This window comes from Crocuta crocuta, unplaced genomic scaffold (assembly GCF_008692635.1).
Source record: "Crocuta crocuta isolate KB4526 unplaced genomic scaffold, BGI_CrCroc_1.0 scaffold655, whole genome shotgun sequence".
Lineage (NCBI taxonomy): Eukaryota > Metazoa > Chordata > Mammalia > Carnivora > Hyaenidae > Crocuta > Crocuta crocuta.
In genome coordinates, this window is record NW_027528348.1 from 963,007 (window position 1) to 978,809 (window position 15,803).

The 15,803-nt window shown below is 46.6% G+C and overlaps 1 protein-coding gene across 10 annotated transcripts in view; it reads right to left on the reverse strand.

Annotated features, from left to right (window-relative positions):
* The window catches only part of GASK1A (golgi associated kinase 1A), an 85,822-nt gene that overhangs the window by 42,717 nt on the left and 27,302 nt on the right, over positions 1 to 15,803 (reverse strand). For all 10 annotated transcript variants that reach the window (XR_013332524.1, XR_013332522.1, XR_013332523.1 and 7 more), the window contains exon 2: positions 4,594 to 5,874. Coding sequence is in view for 3 of the 10 variants with exons in the window: in XM_077753699.1 (XP_077609825.1) it covers positions 4,594 to 5,874 (1,281 nt within the window). In the remaining 7 variants the exon portion in view is untranslated. The remainder of the gene's footprint in view (positions 1 to 4,593; positions 5,875 to 15,803) is intronic.

A 15,803-nucleotide genomic window follows, 5' to 3' on the forward strand; every position in this document is an offset into this window, starting at 1 on the left:
ACAGTGAATGTGATAGTCATAGCTCTCCTGACCATGGCTTGGCTGTTCCATCATCACTGCCCCAAGAGGATAAGGACTTTCTACCTTTTACCAGACTGAATGCAACTCTGGCTAGAGGTGGTCCATGACATCAAGCAGAGTTTTGTGAGCCCCACCCACCAAACACACATACACACTCTCCCACCCGTTTTGTCCACCTGAGCAGAACCAGCTTTTCAATGATCCATTCAGAAGTGGTAGGCTCTCTCTTGGTCCTACTTCTTCCTATGACACAGCCTGGAGTGCAGTGGAGGGTACCTACTCACTATTAATACTGAATATTTCATAGAGAGACCAGCTTATAAACTTAGAACATCGTCCTGGTCATACTGGCTTGCCAAACCATGTTCTTGATTTATTCATTAGGAGTAGCAGATGCTGTTAGTATCCCACCCCTCCCCCATGGCACTCACTATTCCTGTACATACTGATGGCTTTCTGCAACACGTGCTATGGCTCTCTGCCTTGGTCCCTTTCTGGCTGGAGGATCCAGTTTGGCTGGCCAGCACATGAGCCAGGCTACAAGTGCAAGGAGTTCAATGCCCTCAGGAGTAGTCTCAACCTCGGACAGTTGGGAGCTAGTGGGTAAATAGCCCAGCTTTGGCCCTTGGGTGAGACAACTCTGGTGCATGTTCTACATACTCCCTCAAAGCTCTCCACAGGATTGAGCCCCACTTGCTCACAGCAGTGTTTGGGCATCATATGGAATATATGTGGATTTTTATGGTTCATGTGAATGGGATGCATGTGTGGGTGGCTATGGAATATGGGGGCACATAAGGTTCTTTTATAAGTGTACAATGTATGTATTTGGGGGTATGTGTAGCTGATTTCATTTTTGCCCAACAAACATTTGCTCCTCTTCCCCTTCCAGTCTGGGCAGATTGTACTTCCTTTCCCTGACACTTACTTGCTTTGGCCAACAGAATACTAGCGGAAGTGATGTTAGTGGAGGCCTTAAGTGTGCTTTTGCAGTTTGGTTGAACTTTCGGGCTTCTTCCATTCCCCAGAGAAGGGTTTGCCCTGGGAACTGCTGCCCCTTCAGCCTGGGCTCCAGAACGACAAACCAAGAGCAGACATGAACCCACTCCCCCACAGCTTACAGCTAAGTTCAGTTGAGCCCAACGGACCCAGGGACCCTGGAGCAAGAATTAAAGAGCTGGTGCTTTAAGCCATTGGATTTTAGAGAAGTTTGTTAGCATTATTTCAGCCATCACTAACTAATACAAGGTTTTAGATGGGATTTGCAATGCATAGGGTATGATTTGGAGTATACGGAATGTGTACATGTATAGTGCTTGTGTATTTTGTGTCTGGGTAAATGGTATGTTGTGATACGCAAACACAAAAAAAGCAAGGGTTTATATTAGATAAAGCAAAACAAACAAGCAAAGACACCACAGAGTGGACTGTGCATGGAGTTTATGCTCAGTCCCTAGTCAGAAGGCACCCTGGGATCCTGTGCTGGGAAACCCACATCCTGAAACCTCGTCTCCCTCTGACTTGCCAGTGGCTTCTAGGAAGACAGTGTCAGCCAGACAAGAGTGTTTGACTTGACTGGTGTTCAGCAAACCAAGGAAGAGGTGGCACAAGGCCAGCCAAGTAGCGTCAGACCACACACCCAACCAGCATGTGCCTTGGCTACTGAGACTTCTGTCCCTGTAACAGGACCTGGCAGCTGAGGAAGGGTCCCACACCGCAATTCCAGGAGATGAACAGAGGGGCTCTGTGTGGAGCGGAAACCTGCTGTGTGCACTGCAGCTGGACTGGGGCTCTGTGAGGAGGCACTTTCAATCTCAGGGCTCCAAAGGCATCCCTGCAAGGGTCCCTTCTACCTACCCCATTCGTGGCCCACTGAATAGTGACTCTGTGATCAAGAAGCTGAGCTCTGGAGGCAGACCATTAGGCAACCATTAGGCTTTGTCACAACTCTAGCAGCCATGACCTTGGGCAAGTAATTTAACCTCTCTGGACCTCAATTTCTCAACTTTAAATAGGGATAAATGTATATCACTTGTAAGATTGCTATGAGGATTGGATGAGTTGATGCCTATAAAGTGTTGGGGACAGTGCCCGCTTATAATTATGCATGTGCTACCCTCCAGGCACTGTATTACATGAATCATCTTGCATGCAGAAACCACACAGGGTCAGTGTTATCATCTGACATGGGCCAGGCTCCCCCAGAGACAGATCTTGAGACAAGGATTCAAGCAATAGCAGCTTTTTGTGTGTGAGCTAATCCAAAAACACAAGCAGGGAGCAGAGAAGTGAGACAGAGAGGGTAAACAATGACCACTGTGAGTAATTAGGGCTCAATCCTGTTAGGGAACTCTGAGACACACTTATAACACACACTGAAGAGCAACCCCAGCCAACGAGCCAGGGCTTTTATACACTGGCTCCCATCAGTCACCAAAGACTTCTCCTAGAAATTAGCATGACCAGCCTTCCTTGTTTGCCCAGGGCTATATGTCCTATGGTCTGAGAAACGCCTCCTTCCCAACCTGGATGGTTGACCACACTATCTGGAGAGCGTTAGTTCCCCAGCACCCAGCCTGTCACAGGTCACCCAGAGCAAGCCCTCAGATGCAGGTGCTGGCCATTAGAAGCTACCACATATTATAATGATCAGGCCCAAGGAGGTAAGGTCAGGACACCCAGTCTCATTTTAGATGTAAGAAAAGTGAATGTCTAACAGGCAAAGTCATCTGCTCAGTGCCTTCTGCAGGAAGGTGTGGGAGGGAGGGGTTCAAGCCCAGGTCTATCTATCAGCGCACACTGATCACTGAGCTCCACACTCCTTCCCACAAAGCAGCCTCAGAGACACATATTGGAGGAGCCAGAAGTAACTCAGGAGACCACTGAGCTCGTTGAACGGGAACAAACATCCACCGGCTGACAGGTCACGTTCATGGCTCTGAGGGAGGGGCGGTAGGTGGAAGTCAGACAATAAGGAGGTAGGGCCCTTGGCCCAAAGGAGAGCATGGCAGCCTCTGAAACAGGCATGATTGCTCTGCTCAGGCTGATGGCTGCCATATGGGATGGAGGCCCCATGTTACTAAACCGCCCAATGCTTTCAAAGGAAGCTGGATTTTTAGGGGAAATCTCCAAAGTATTACATGTTGTCTAAGAATTTTCTAAAAACATATTGTGGATGAACCCTGTGTGGACCCAATACAGTGTGTAGGCCCCTGGCTGCCTGAATCCAGTCTGTGGCTCGCCCACTCACCCCAGCAAGTGAAGCAAAGGGCTCGTGTGGGGTCTTTTCTCAACAGGCAGAAACGGGGGCTGGCTCAGGCTGCATTTAGTACACATATTCACCCATTTTAAGCTTTTTTTCTTTTTCTTTTTTGTCTTTATATCCTTCTGGACACACCTCCATGCATATGTCTCAGCTGACATCCAGCATAGGCCCCAGAACAGCCACACTGTTTACAGTCAATAAATAGCCAATGCCTGCAGTCCCCTAGTTAACCCCTATGCCCCAACTGCCCAATTCTATAAAGATCCCCAGAAACTCCAGGGTTAACCTCTGGCACAGCAATGACCTCAGCTGACCTTGTGGTTAGAGTCCTTTCTCATTCTTCAGGGCCCAAATATCATCCCTGTGTCTTTCTGTGTCTTTCCCTCTCCTCATACCTCCGTTCTTTTCTAAATCAGGCAACCATCTTGAATCCTTGTTGATTCAAGGATATAACATTATCAACAGTGATGTGCAGATAAATGTTTAACAAACCGGCTCTCAAAAGTAGGGGGGAGTCCAGATTTGTAGCAGCTGCTGACTCCCATGGTGTAAATACTCACACCCTGGCCAATTTCAAGCTGCCAACATGACTGAATGTGGAAGTGACAGGAAATGTGCAGTAACTCACCACCATACAGTATTTACTATACAGATGCAAATAACCTAAAAAGCACAGATTGTAGTAAAATACAGTGAAATCAGTAGGAATTAATGAGTTCTGAGGATTTACTACCTTTTTCTTCCAATAATAACTTATCATACTGTTAGTTGATGTAATTTAATTTTTTAAAAATTTTGTATAGTTTTTCTTTATTTTTGAAACAGAGAGAGACAGAGCATGAGCATGTGAGGGGCAGAGAGAGAGGGAGACACAGAATCTGAAATAGGCTCCAGGCTCTGAGCTGCTGCACAGAACCCGACGCGAGGCTCGAATCCAGAACCGTTAGATCATAACCTGAGCCAAAGTCGGACGCTTAACTGACTGAGCCACCCAGGCGCCCCGATGTAAGTTAATTTTTAATAATGCCTGTGTTTCTCAATCAGGCCACAAAATTCCTGAAATTTTTAACAACTGGCTCTTGTAAGCCCATATGAGCCGGGTCCAGCACACCACTGGATGAATAAATGCAAAAGCAGACAAATAACAGAAACAGGTGCTTGGTGGTCAAAAGACAAGGATTGGAAAAAAGACAAAGATCAGAGGGGGAGTCACCAACCACCCTCAGAAGGGCAACTCAGTGTCCCCATTCATCATCAGTGGCAGGCTTCTGCTGCTCTCCACCCTCACCGAGCCCAGCCCCACATACCTGCAGCAGGAAGTCGAAGAGTGCCAGGCGAGCCCATTCAGCGTGGTGGAGGCCCAGGCAGGGGGCCTGGCTTGGCCAGCCACAGCCATGTGCCAGCAAGGCCTGGTACTGCAGCCAGCCCAAGGACAGAGAGTTCTGATCATCGTCTGGGTCTCCCAGGTGCTGCACATCAGGCGCCCACCAGATGACAGGCCTTGTGCTGCCATCTGTGTATCGGTAGGGCAGCAGGGAGCTCCGGAAGTTCCGGGCCACGGCAGGCAGGCTTCGGTGCAGCCCTAGCACACGGTCCACATGGAAGGCCAGGACCTCAAGCAGGTCCCCGGGCCTCTTGATCAGGCCGCAGAGCCCCTGGGAGCAGAGATGGCTGAGCCCAGAAGACACATCCAGAAAGGCCCCATCACTGGAGAAGCCAACCTGCAGCACCTGCCCATGGCCAGGGACCCTGGTTTTGCCCACCACCTTCCCCTGGGCCAAGAGCTGGAGCACTTGCACGTCGTGCTCTGTGAGCCACGGGGGGACCTGTTCACCGGTCCTCAAGCCCGTCCGGGGAGCAGGGCTCTCAGCCTCGCACCAGACAGATCTCTGTAGCTCACCAACAGAGCCCGGCCACTGAGGAGCCCCTGCAACTGGGGTGGGGAGCCCTGCCAGTCGCCCACCAGTCCATCCTGGCAGATTGCTGCCTTCTGCTTGGTGGGGCCTGACGCTCAGTCCAGCAGTAGATCTCCAAGCCTGTAAAACCGTCATGCCCTGCCCTGCGAGGGTGCCATCCAGGGTGCCAGTCTCATTCTGTGCCTCTCTGATTAGACTGTCGTGCCAGGGGGGACCCAGGTCTTTGGGTCCTGGACCCCTGACCTCATCCTCCCTCAGGAGCACAAGACGCTGGGTACTGAGTCTCCAATTTCCTAGAGATGCCAAAGTCATGTCCCTCCTGACCCTCCCTGGATGCCTACTGTCCCCTCTCAGGGACTTCCTTCTTCTGTCCACTGGCCCTCTGTGGCCTTGCCCCTCAGCACACACCGGGATGGAATTCCGAGGCAAGGCCCAGCCTCTCCAGAGCCCTAGGTCTCTTGCCTGCTGCCTCCAGCTGGAGCTCAGAGCCTGCAGGTTGTGGGGGCCAAGGGCACCAGTTACCTCCTGGGGCTCCATGGGACCAGGGTCTGGGCCGGTCGCTGGACGCTCTAGGGGGAAGCGACTGACAGCCACCACAGACAGAGTCATCAAGAGGCAGAATGCCATCACCAGCCGCCTCTTGCCACGCAGCTTTCTCCAGAGCCAGGATGCCTGGGGGGCAGGGTAGAAAAAGAAAATCTGAGACCTGGGAAACTGTCAGGCCCAACCCACAAAACGACAAGGATAGTGAATGAACATCTCAGGCACACAGAGGGGACGTAGATGGTGGAGTACACCTAGCTGCCTTCGGGGGAGGAATGGGCAGCCACTGCCAAGCATGGTCCTGCTTCAAAGCTGAGCTTTTTGCTTGGCCTTCCAGGGCAGCCTTTGCTGATGCCTGCAGGCAGGCTTGGGCTTCTCCCCCTTGAATAAACCATGGTGATGGCACTACCAAGCACCGGAAACATCTCTTTTCACATCTATACCTCACCACAGAGTGCTTGGCCCCTCTCTTTTCATCTCCATGTGAGTCCTAGGGCCCACTCTGTAAGCCTCTAATCATCTCCTGCAAGCAAGCTTTTCCCTTTTCCAAGCTGCCCTGCTATGGATGCTCTTGCCCAGCCTCTCCTGCAGCCAGGTGTAACCAAGTCCTTGCCTCGGCCCTTCTCCCTGCCCCACTTGCTCAGAAGGTTGCTGGATGCCCCAGCCTTTGTTGGCACACCAGTGTGGTAGCACCAGCTCCACATGTGTGGACAAGGACATGCTCTAGGCAGTGACTTTTTTTAAGTTTATTTATTTATTTTGGGCAGGGGTGAGGAACAGAAAGAGAGGGAGAGAGAATCCCAAGCAGGCTCTGCACTGTCAGTGCAAAGCCCGACGCGGGGCTCATACACACGAGCCATGAGATCATGACCTGAGCTGGAATCAAGAGTTGGATGCTTAATTGACTGAGCCACCCAGGTGCCCCAGGGGCAGTGATTTTTAAACACGTTGTTCCCAGTAGCATTAGTATCACTGGGAACTTGTCTGAAAGGCAAGTTCTTGGGCCCCACCCCTCTTCACCTGACTCCAAGGTACCTATACTGCTGTAAGCCGGCAGGTAGGTCTATGTCCCAGGCCCATGCAGCCCCAAGTCTGAACACCCTGCCTGAGGCACGACAGGGTGGCAACCAGTAGGCTTAATAGCAGTGGAAAGATCAGATGAAAGCAGGTTTCTGATTTCTCCTCACCCCAGTCAAGGCCCCCAGGGCCACAGGGCAGAGAGACAAAGCCTAGGGAAGATCTTCCTTCATAAATGTGAGCTCTCAAATCCTGGAGTTCATTTGGAATCTCTCTCCTGCCTGGTGGAGATGGGCTGGAACAATGGTATTCAAATCTGCCCAGAGGGTTCCTTCATGGTCTACCCGGGGGTAAAGGTTTAGGAGAGGACTTTGTGTGCTCTGTGTCTCCGTACACACAGACACACACACATATACACATATACATAGACACATACACGCTTACATACACATACACTTCCACCAAAACAGTTCTGTGTTCTTTCACTACGTAGGTTTCGTCCATTTGTGTTACCTGATATGCTATACGTGTTTAGTCTTTGTTTTGTTGTAAATTTTTACAGTATATTTTTGTACTTGTAATTTGGAATTCTTTCAGCATGTTTTCAGTTACCTTTACTTTTGTTTGTGGTGTACACCTTGATGTTTGTTTGCCCTTAATTGTCTACTTCTTTAGACAGTAGCTCTGAATCCCTAGTATGATCATAAAATTAGCACCTGCCTTCTCCCCGTCCCTTACCACTCCATTGCTATTCAATGTTAATCACTTGCATTGTCCATTTTAATGTTTGCCTTTGTACAATATGCTTACATTTCTACTGTAGCTGGCAGCTTCAAATGATATCCCTTGGTTCTCACCTGTTATTAATGAATAGCATGTTTATTCTTTCTGAATTTCTTCCAAATTTCTATCATTTTTATTTACTTTTTTTCCTTAAATAGCTTATTGTCAAGCTGGTTTACATATAACACCCAGTGTTCATCCCAACAAGTGCCTTCCCCCATGCCCAACACCCCCCTTCCCCTCTCCCACACCCCCATCAGCCCTCAGTTTGTTCTCAGCATTCAAGAGTCTCTCATTTAAAAATTTTTAGAATATAAAACTTGTGCCTTCTATCCCATTAGTCCAATACTCACATTTGTTCAAGTCTTTGCTCTTCAGTGAAATACATTCTTTGCGTGCTCCTGTCCCTTTTGCCCTAGTTTTTCATTATTTCTTGGTTGGCTGAAGCCAAAACTCCATCATTTCCTCAAGCAGTGCACATGTGAACAAAATTCTCTGAGTTCCTGCATGTTCAAAACTGTTTTTCTATAGCATTCAGACCTGAAGGAAAGTCTAACTAGAAATAAAATATTTTGTCACCGTTTCTTTCTTGGAATGGCTTGTGGGTCCTGCCCCACTGAACAGATGGACATTTTACCCTGCCTAGTTGCCATAAGAATTTTCTTTGTCTTTACATTTTCCAGCTTTACATTTGACAAATAAAACTGCATATATTGAAAGCATATACTTTGATATACATGTACATTATGAAATGATCACCACAGCCAAGTTATTTAGCACACCTATCACCTCACAGTTACCTTCGTGTGTGTGTGTGTGTGTGTGTGTGTATGTTGAGAATGCTTAAGATCTACACTCTGCAAATCTGAAGTGTACAATATAGTATTCTTACCTATAATCACCTGCTGTACATTAGATCCTCAGAACTCAGTCACTTTATAACTGAAAGTCTCTATATTCTTTGACCAGCATCTCCCCTTCTCCTCCCTTTCCCAGCTCTGGCAACCATCATTCCACTCTGTTTCTATGAGTTTGACATGTTATTTTTTAGGTTCCACATAAAATGATACCATATAGTATTTGTCTTTCCCTGTCTGGCCTGTTTCACTTAGTATAATGTCCTCACAGTTCATCCGTGTTGTCACAATGGCAGGATTTCCTTTTTTTTTTTTTTTATGGCTGAATAATATTGTGCTGTGTGTGTATGTGTAGGTATGAAATGTATAATGTATAAAATATATAAAAATATATATTATATATTTTTTTTCTTTATCTGTCCATCTGTCAGTGGATACTTAGGTTGTTTCCATTTCTTGGCTATTCTGAATAATATCTCTTCGAGACACTGATTTCATTTCCTTCAGATATACACCCACAAGTGGGGTTCCTGGATTGTCTGACAATTCCAATTTTTTTGTTTTTTGAGGAGCCTCCATTCTGTTCCCCACAGTGGTTGAACCAGTTTACAATCCCGTCATCAGTGCAGAAGGGTTCCCTCTTCTCCACATCCTTCCCACATTTGTTATCTTGTCTTCTGAGCCATGCTGACGGGTGTGAGGTGATCTTTTGTTTTCTTTGAAGTCCAGTGACGTTACTAGAATATATCTCAATGTTGACTTTCTTGGGTCCATTTTTCTTGGCGCAATCCACCTTGTTAGAAAGGGTAGATTTAAATAGTTTCTTTCACCAAAGTTTTCTTAGACTAAATGTGAAGTATGTTTTCTATTCCACTATTTTATTTTTAGTTTTTTCTTCAGCCTCTTTAATTACATATATGTTGGATCTCTGTTGTCTGTGCTGTGTATCTTCCATCTTCTCTCCAATGTGTATCTTCCATCTTCTCCTTTCTAACTATTTTCATTTCAGTTTATTCATGTTTCTCATTCTATTTGGCTTATTGTGTTTTCTCCTTGAGTACTTTCTAATTTCTACCTAATTCCAGTTACTGTCTAGTTTTCCCCATTTCTTCCCAGATCATATTTCATTTCTTCCTGCTATCTTACCATTTTTTCTTGCATTCTTGCATTTCGCTTTTGTAGTGTTCCTTCAGAGATATATTTTTTCATTGAGCTTTATAAATTCATAGTGAAATGATTGCTCGAAATTTTCACCTGTTTCAGGGTGACTGACCTTCATCCATTCATAAACTTTGCTCTTCCTTGTTTCTTTTCCTTACAGTGTCTTTGTATGGATGCCGAACTCTTCTTAGGAGTTAGAACTGTGGCCAGACTGCGTCCTGCAAATCTGGCCGAGGAGCATGGTCCTTCCTCTGTCCCCTCCTCTGACTCTCTCATCTTAATGGTCCAGCTGGGGTTGTTGGGCAACCTCAGCCACCCTCATCTTCACAGGCTCCTTTGCAGACAAGACAGAAACCTTGCTTCTCAGCTATATTTGTATCGGGGCTTTCTGGGATCTGCCCCCACTGGGATCTCTCCTCCCCTCTCCTACATCTCCCAACACTGCTCTGCAAGAAACTGACCACTTTTTACACAGCTCCCAAGGATTCTGGTGTCTCCTGAGTCAGCCTTAAAAAGGAATTTTCTGCTGATGCATAGCAGCACATGTCCCCCAACGTTCATAGCAGCACTCTCCACAATAGCTAAAACATGGAAAGAGCCTAAGTGTCCATCAACAGATGAATGGATCAAGAAGATGTGCTTTATCTATACCATGGAATACTACATGGCAATGAGAAACAATGAAATCTGGCCATGTGTAGCAACATGGATGGACCTTGAAGGTGTTATGCTGAGCGAAATAAGTCAGGCAGAGAAGGACAAATATCATATGTTTGCACGTATAGGAGGATTAGGAGGAACTTGATGGAAGAACAAGGGGGAGAAGAAGGAGGGAAATGCTGGGGGAAAGGGAGAGAGGCAAACCATGAGAGACTCTTGAATGCTGACAAAAACTGAGGACTGATGGATGTGGGGGGGAGGAGGGATGGGCATGGAGGAGGGCACTTGTGGGGATGAGCACCGAGTGTTATGTGGAAACTAATTTGACAATAAGCTATTTGTAAAAAAAAAAAAAAGAAAAAAGAAAAGAAAAAAATGAAAAAAAAAAGGAATTTTCATTTTGCCTTCTATTCTCTTTGTTGCTTTCAAATGGTTTCCAGGAGACAGTGGCAGGTATGCAGTTTATGCAGCCATGTTCACAGTCACGGGCCTTGGTGGCACATTTTTAAGAAGGACATGCCCTAACAGAATGCAGTGACTAGGGCAGGCCACAGAACAATCAACTTTTTCGAACATCTAGGTCAGGAGCCACAGTACCCAAATAGCTCTGGGAAGTCCAAGAGTTTTGTCCCCTCTGTACATTTTCACAAGATCTGTTCACTAGCTTTGTGGAAACTGAGTGCGGCCTCCACGTATGCTGACCACTTAGCACCCCCAAGACACCACCCGTAAAGAGTGTCACAGAACAAGAAGAGAGGTGGCCCACCTCTCACAGATTTCTAGGAGTCAGAGAGAGGGGACGGGTCACTGGGTCAACCAGAAGTTCTCTACTTTATATAATTTACTCACCCTCTCCCCCACCTCTAAACACGTCCCTCCTTCGGTTTCCAATCTGCTGAAAGGTAGCACCATCCACCCAGATATCCAAGCCAGAAATCTGGGCCTGATCTCCATTCCACCCTTGACTCTGCCCCCTATACCCAAGTCCTGCAAATGTTCCCTCCTCGACATCTCTTGAATCAGTTCAGTTCTCATTGGCCTCTCTGTCTATGTAGGCCCAGTACCCTCTTCTTTACTAGGACATGTAATTGATCTCTCCCTCCACTCCTGCTCCTCTGCAATCCACTATCCACACACTGGGTCATATCTTTCAAAGCCTCTCTGGAGAAAGTCTAAGTGCCTGGAGTCCTTGAGTCACACTGAACTTCTTTCAATTCCTGGTCACTGCCAGACCTTCTCTATCTACATACTTCGCCCATGCTGTTCCATTGCCTGGAACACTCCTCTCCCTCCATGTTCATTATTTAGACACCTAAATAGGAAGCATTCCACAGAGGCCCCTCAATGGGCTGAATGGCCCTAGCTATGTGCTCCTGTAACACACAGCTCCTCCCTGAGCATACCCTTTCATTCTTTACTATATTTGATCATTTAAAGTCTGTTGATCCACACAACCGGGACATTGGCTCACTTGCTATTGTGTCTTGGGACTATCACTGTGCCTGCCATACAGGAAGCTCCATATGAAATGGGCCCTCAGATAAGAGGGGTTTTATGAGAGGGATAAACACATTCCCTGGCCTAGGGCACTGCAAGTCTGCTGCCAGAAGGGCTCCTCCAATTCTGGGGTTCTTCCCTCCTTTCTCTCTATAGAAGATGCTTTTTGTGCCCCATGTTATGGCACTCTTGGCCCCTGACTGAAGACTGATTCCAGCTGCCCCCACAGGGGATGGTCCCCTTGCACACTGCCAGCTCCCCACCTCAAGTGCCTGATTCACTCTCGGCTTTCTTGCCTGCTCTTCAGGGAGGCACAGGGGAAGTTAATACCTTTGGTGACACCCCTCAGCCTAAACGGGACAAAGGTCAGTGGATAAGTGCCCAGTCTCCATCCTTCAGAGGGACAACTCTGAGAGGCATTCCACATGGTTCTACAGAATGTCCCCAGTGGAACTAAGCCTTTTTTTCCATAAAATAGATGATTCTTATCACCCCCTAAGAGGTCTTTATCTGATAATCCTTTTGAAGTGAGATTCTAAATTTTGTTCTGATTAGATATATTTTAATTTGGTCTTTATTACAATTTAAAAGACACACACACACACAATATATGCATGAGTAAACACTGTGAAAAACTCCAATAGTATTGAGAAAATCAAACAAAATATGAACATTGTTTCCCTTCCCCAGGGGGGAACCACAGTCAACAATTTGGATGGACATCTCCCCAGGCCTGTTTCTTTTCTTTGCATCAAAACGTGCACACATGTCACGGTGTATTAACCTCCTGTGACTGCTATAACAAACACCCGCAGACTTGCTGGCTTAAAACATCAGAAATGTGTTCAGTACCAGTTTCACAAAGCTGAAATCTGGGTACCAGCAGAGCCATGCTCCCCGTGGAAGGTTCCGGTGGCATTCCTCAGCCCAATGCTCCACCACTCCAGTTTGTGGCCACTATGCCTCCCCCTTTTCTGTGTATATCGGATCTCTCTTTGCCTCCATCTTACAAGGACACCTGTGATGGGACATGGGGCCCACTTAGATAACCCAGGATCAGCTCCCATCTCATGATGCTTAACTGAGATATGCAAAGAGTCTTTTTTTCCAAATAAGGCAACATTTGCAGGTTCCAGGGATTAAGATACAGATGTCCTTTGGGAGATTATGTTTTCTTCTACCATACACGGTAATTATTTTGAGCATCAAAGAGAAGACTGATCCACAACTTGCTTGATGACATGACAATATGTCCTGAAGCTTTTTCCGAATCTGTCTATCTAGAGTTACTTACTCGCTGCATAATAGTTCAGGGGGAAGATGCCATAATTTCTTGAACCACTTCTCTACAGGGAGAATATTTAGATCATTCCTATTTTTTATTATAGGAAACAGTGCTGCAGCGACCACACAGGACATACAGCTCTGGGGAAAATTGTGAGGATTTCTATAGTGGAGACACCAAGAGATGAAGCCATTGGGTCTCACTCTTTCCTGAGACTAACTTTTCATCGTATATCAGTTATTATCTCCTTTAATCTTCATGCATATGAGGGATGTGGGAATTATTTCATTCCTATTTTATAGCTGAGAAAACAGAAAGGTCCAGGGTGCTCACATTTGCCCAGGGTCCCACAGCCAGCAAGAATACCAATATTTTTAATTAAAACTAAAAGAAGACATGGGCATAGAAAAAGAAGTCTGTTTGGGGTTTTTTTTCCCCCTTCTAAAAAGAAAACTATGTTTTCATGTTGGATTCATAATCTGTATTTTCAAACTTTTGGATACCACTGGAGAGAAATAAATCATCTTTTTAAAAATGTTTGAAGAAGACAGACTGTTTTGATCTTCTTCTCGGCCTTACTTGGCTTCAGACAACCTGGGGAAAGTTGGCGATTGTGCAGTTGCGCGGAGAGAAAGGTTCAAAACGGCCAGAAGCAGATGTCCCCCAGAGGGCCACCCAAGTAAAGCTTTGAGAAGAAAAAAGCAGCTTTGATCAAACTGGAAAAACATCCTGTGAAGAGAAATATCCAGCTTAATAACAAAGAGTACGGTAGAGAAGGGGAAAGGGGAATGAAGCATGATATACTAGAAAGTCTGTCAGTGGGACCCAATGGACACCCTTCCTGCACACTTGCCAGCCAAGCCCGCCTCCAATTTCCCCATCCAAACACTCACACTATCCTTTCTGCCCTGAGATGATGCTGGAGGCCTGGAAAGAGGAATGGTGTGGCCTTTACTGACCATTGCTGCAGCTTCTCTATTTCTCCTCTTCTCAAACCCCCACTCCTCACCCCTCATTCCTTGGAGAAGATGCCCGCTAGCCTAGTGGTCATGTCCACCCACAGCTGCAGAGGAAGAGGACTGAAAAAAGGGGGTAGCTAAACAGGAGGATTTGGGGAAAACATAGCTGAGTTCTAAGTCATTTCTTCCCTTTTGAACTGTGTGACAATGGGCAAGTTACACAACCTCTCTGCCCCATTTCCTCAGTCACAAAATGGCGGAAAATGAGATAATTCCTCTCTCCAAGGATTGCCATGAGAAATAAATGAGTCAAAATATGTAAAGGATCCACTATATGCTTTGGTACATTTTTTTAATTCATTAAAATTAAAATTAGTGAGGGGCGCCTGGGTGGCTTAGTTGGTTAAGCGTCCGACTTTCGCTTAGGTCATGATCTCACGGTTCGTGGGTTCAAGCCCCGCGTCGGGCTCTGTGCTGACTGCCAGCTCAGAGCCTGGAACCTGTTTCAGTCTGTGACTCCCTCTCTCTCTGGCCCTCCCCTGCTCACACTGTCTCTCTCCCTCTCTCCCAGAAATAAATAAAACATTAAAAAAAATTTTTTTTAATTAAAATTAATGAATTAATTAATTTTTGAGAGAGAGAGAACACAAGTAGGGAGGGGCAGAGAGACAGGGAGACACAGAATCTGAAGCAGGCTCCAGGCTCTGAGCTGTCAGTGCAGAGCCTGACGTGGGGCTCAAGCCCAGAAACTGTAAGATCATTACCTGAGCTGAAGTCAGATGCTCAACCAAGTGAGTCACCCAGATGCCCCAATTTAGTACATTTAAATGAGTAGTGGGATCAGTGTTTCTGCCTCCACTTTCTGAATACCCTTTACCTTTCTGGGATCTGAAAAGTACCCATCCCCTCACCTGCATTTCACGTATTGTAATGTCAGAGTAAAAAAATGGGATATTTGGGAGCACAGCTCAAGGAAGAGGCTGAAAGAGAAACTCTCTCATCATAAAACTACAAGTATAAGTTAAGAGGAGACCACGTTGGCAGTGGGAAAGGTCTTGTCCATCCAAAGATATCAAGGATGGAACAGGAAGGAATTGCTTGGCTTAAAACCATGTTGGAAGGTGAGGAGAGAAAGGGTAGGAGCCAGAAAGGAAATAACATGAAGGAACTAAAAGGAAAAGACTGAGATTTTGACAAACATGGGGTTTGGGTTCCACAGGAACCATGGGAAGGAAAGCCAGGAGAGTAGAAAAGAGCCCGGCCCACTGAAAACCTGGGGTTCTGTGCTGGGGACAGGAGCCACCCCCAAACTCCCTATCACTGCCTCCATAGATGGTGGAAGACAGCTCTTCAACATGAGAGGCAGTGCCATTGGTGGCTATTCTCCCATCCTCCTCACCTTGCCATGGTTTCACTGATTCCATCCTCCTCACCTTGCCATGGTTTCACTGAAAAGAAAGTATACCTCCCCACCCACTGTCTTTGACTTTGGCCATGTGACTTGCTTTGCCAGGGGAATATCAGTGGACATCACATATGCCACTTCCTAGAAGACACTTTGTATGTGCTTCTGTGGTTTGACTTTCCTCCTTGCAAACATGTCCTCTAGCATGAGAGGCATATGCCCCAGGTGAGGCACCTGGAAGGGACCTGAATCCAATCCCCAGCCTGGAGCTAAACCAGCCATACCTGTTGGGCCCAAACTACACATAGATATGTAGGTGTGTATTGTAAGCCATTGAGATTGTAAGGTTGTTCTTTATGCAGCATTATCACAGCAAAACCTAACTAATACAGATCCTTTGGTGGTTTCTGTTGGGCTCAATGTGTGCCCCTGGT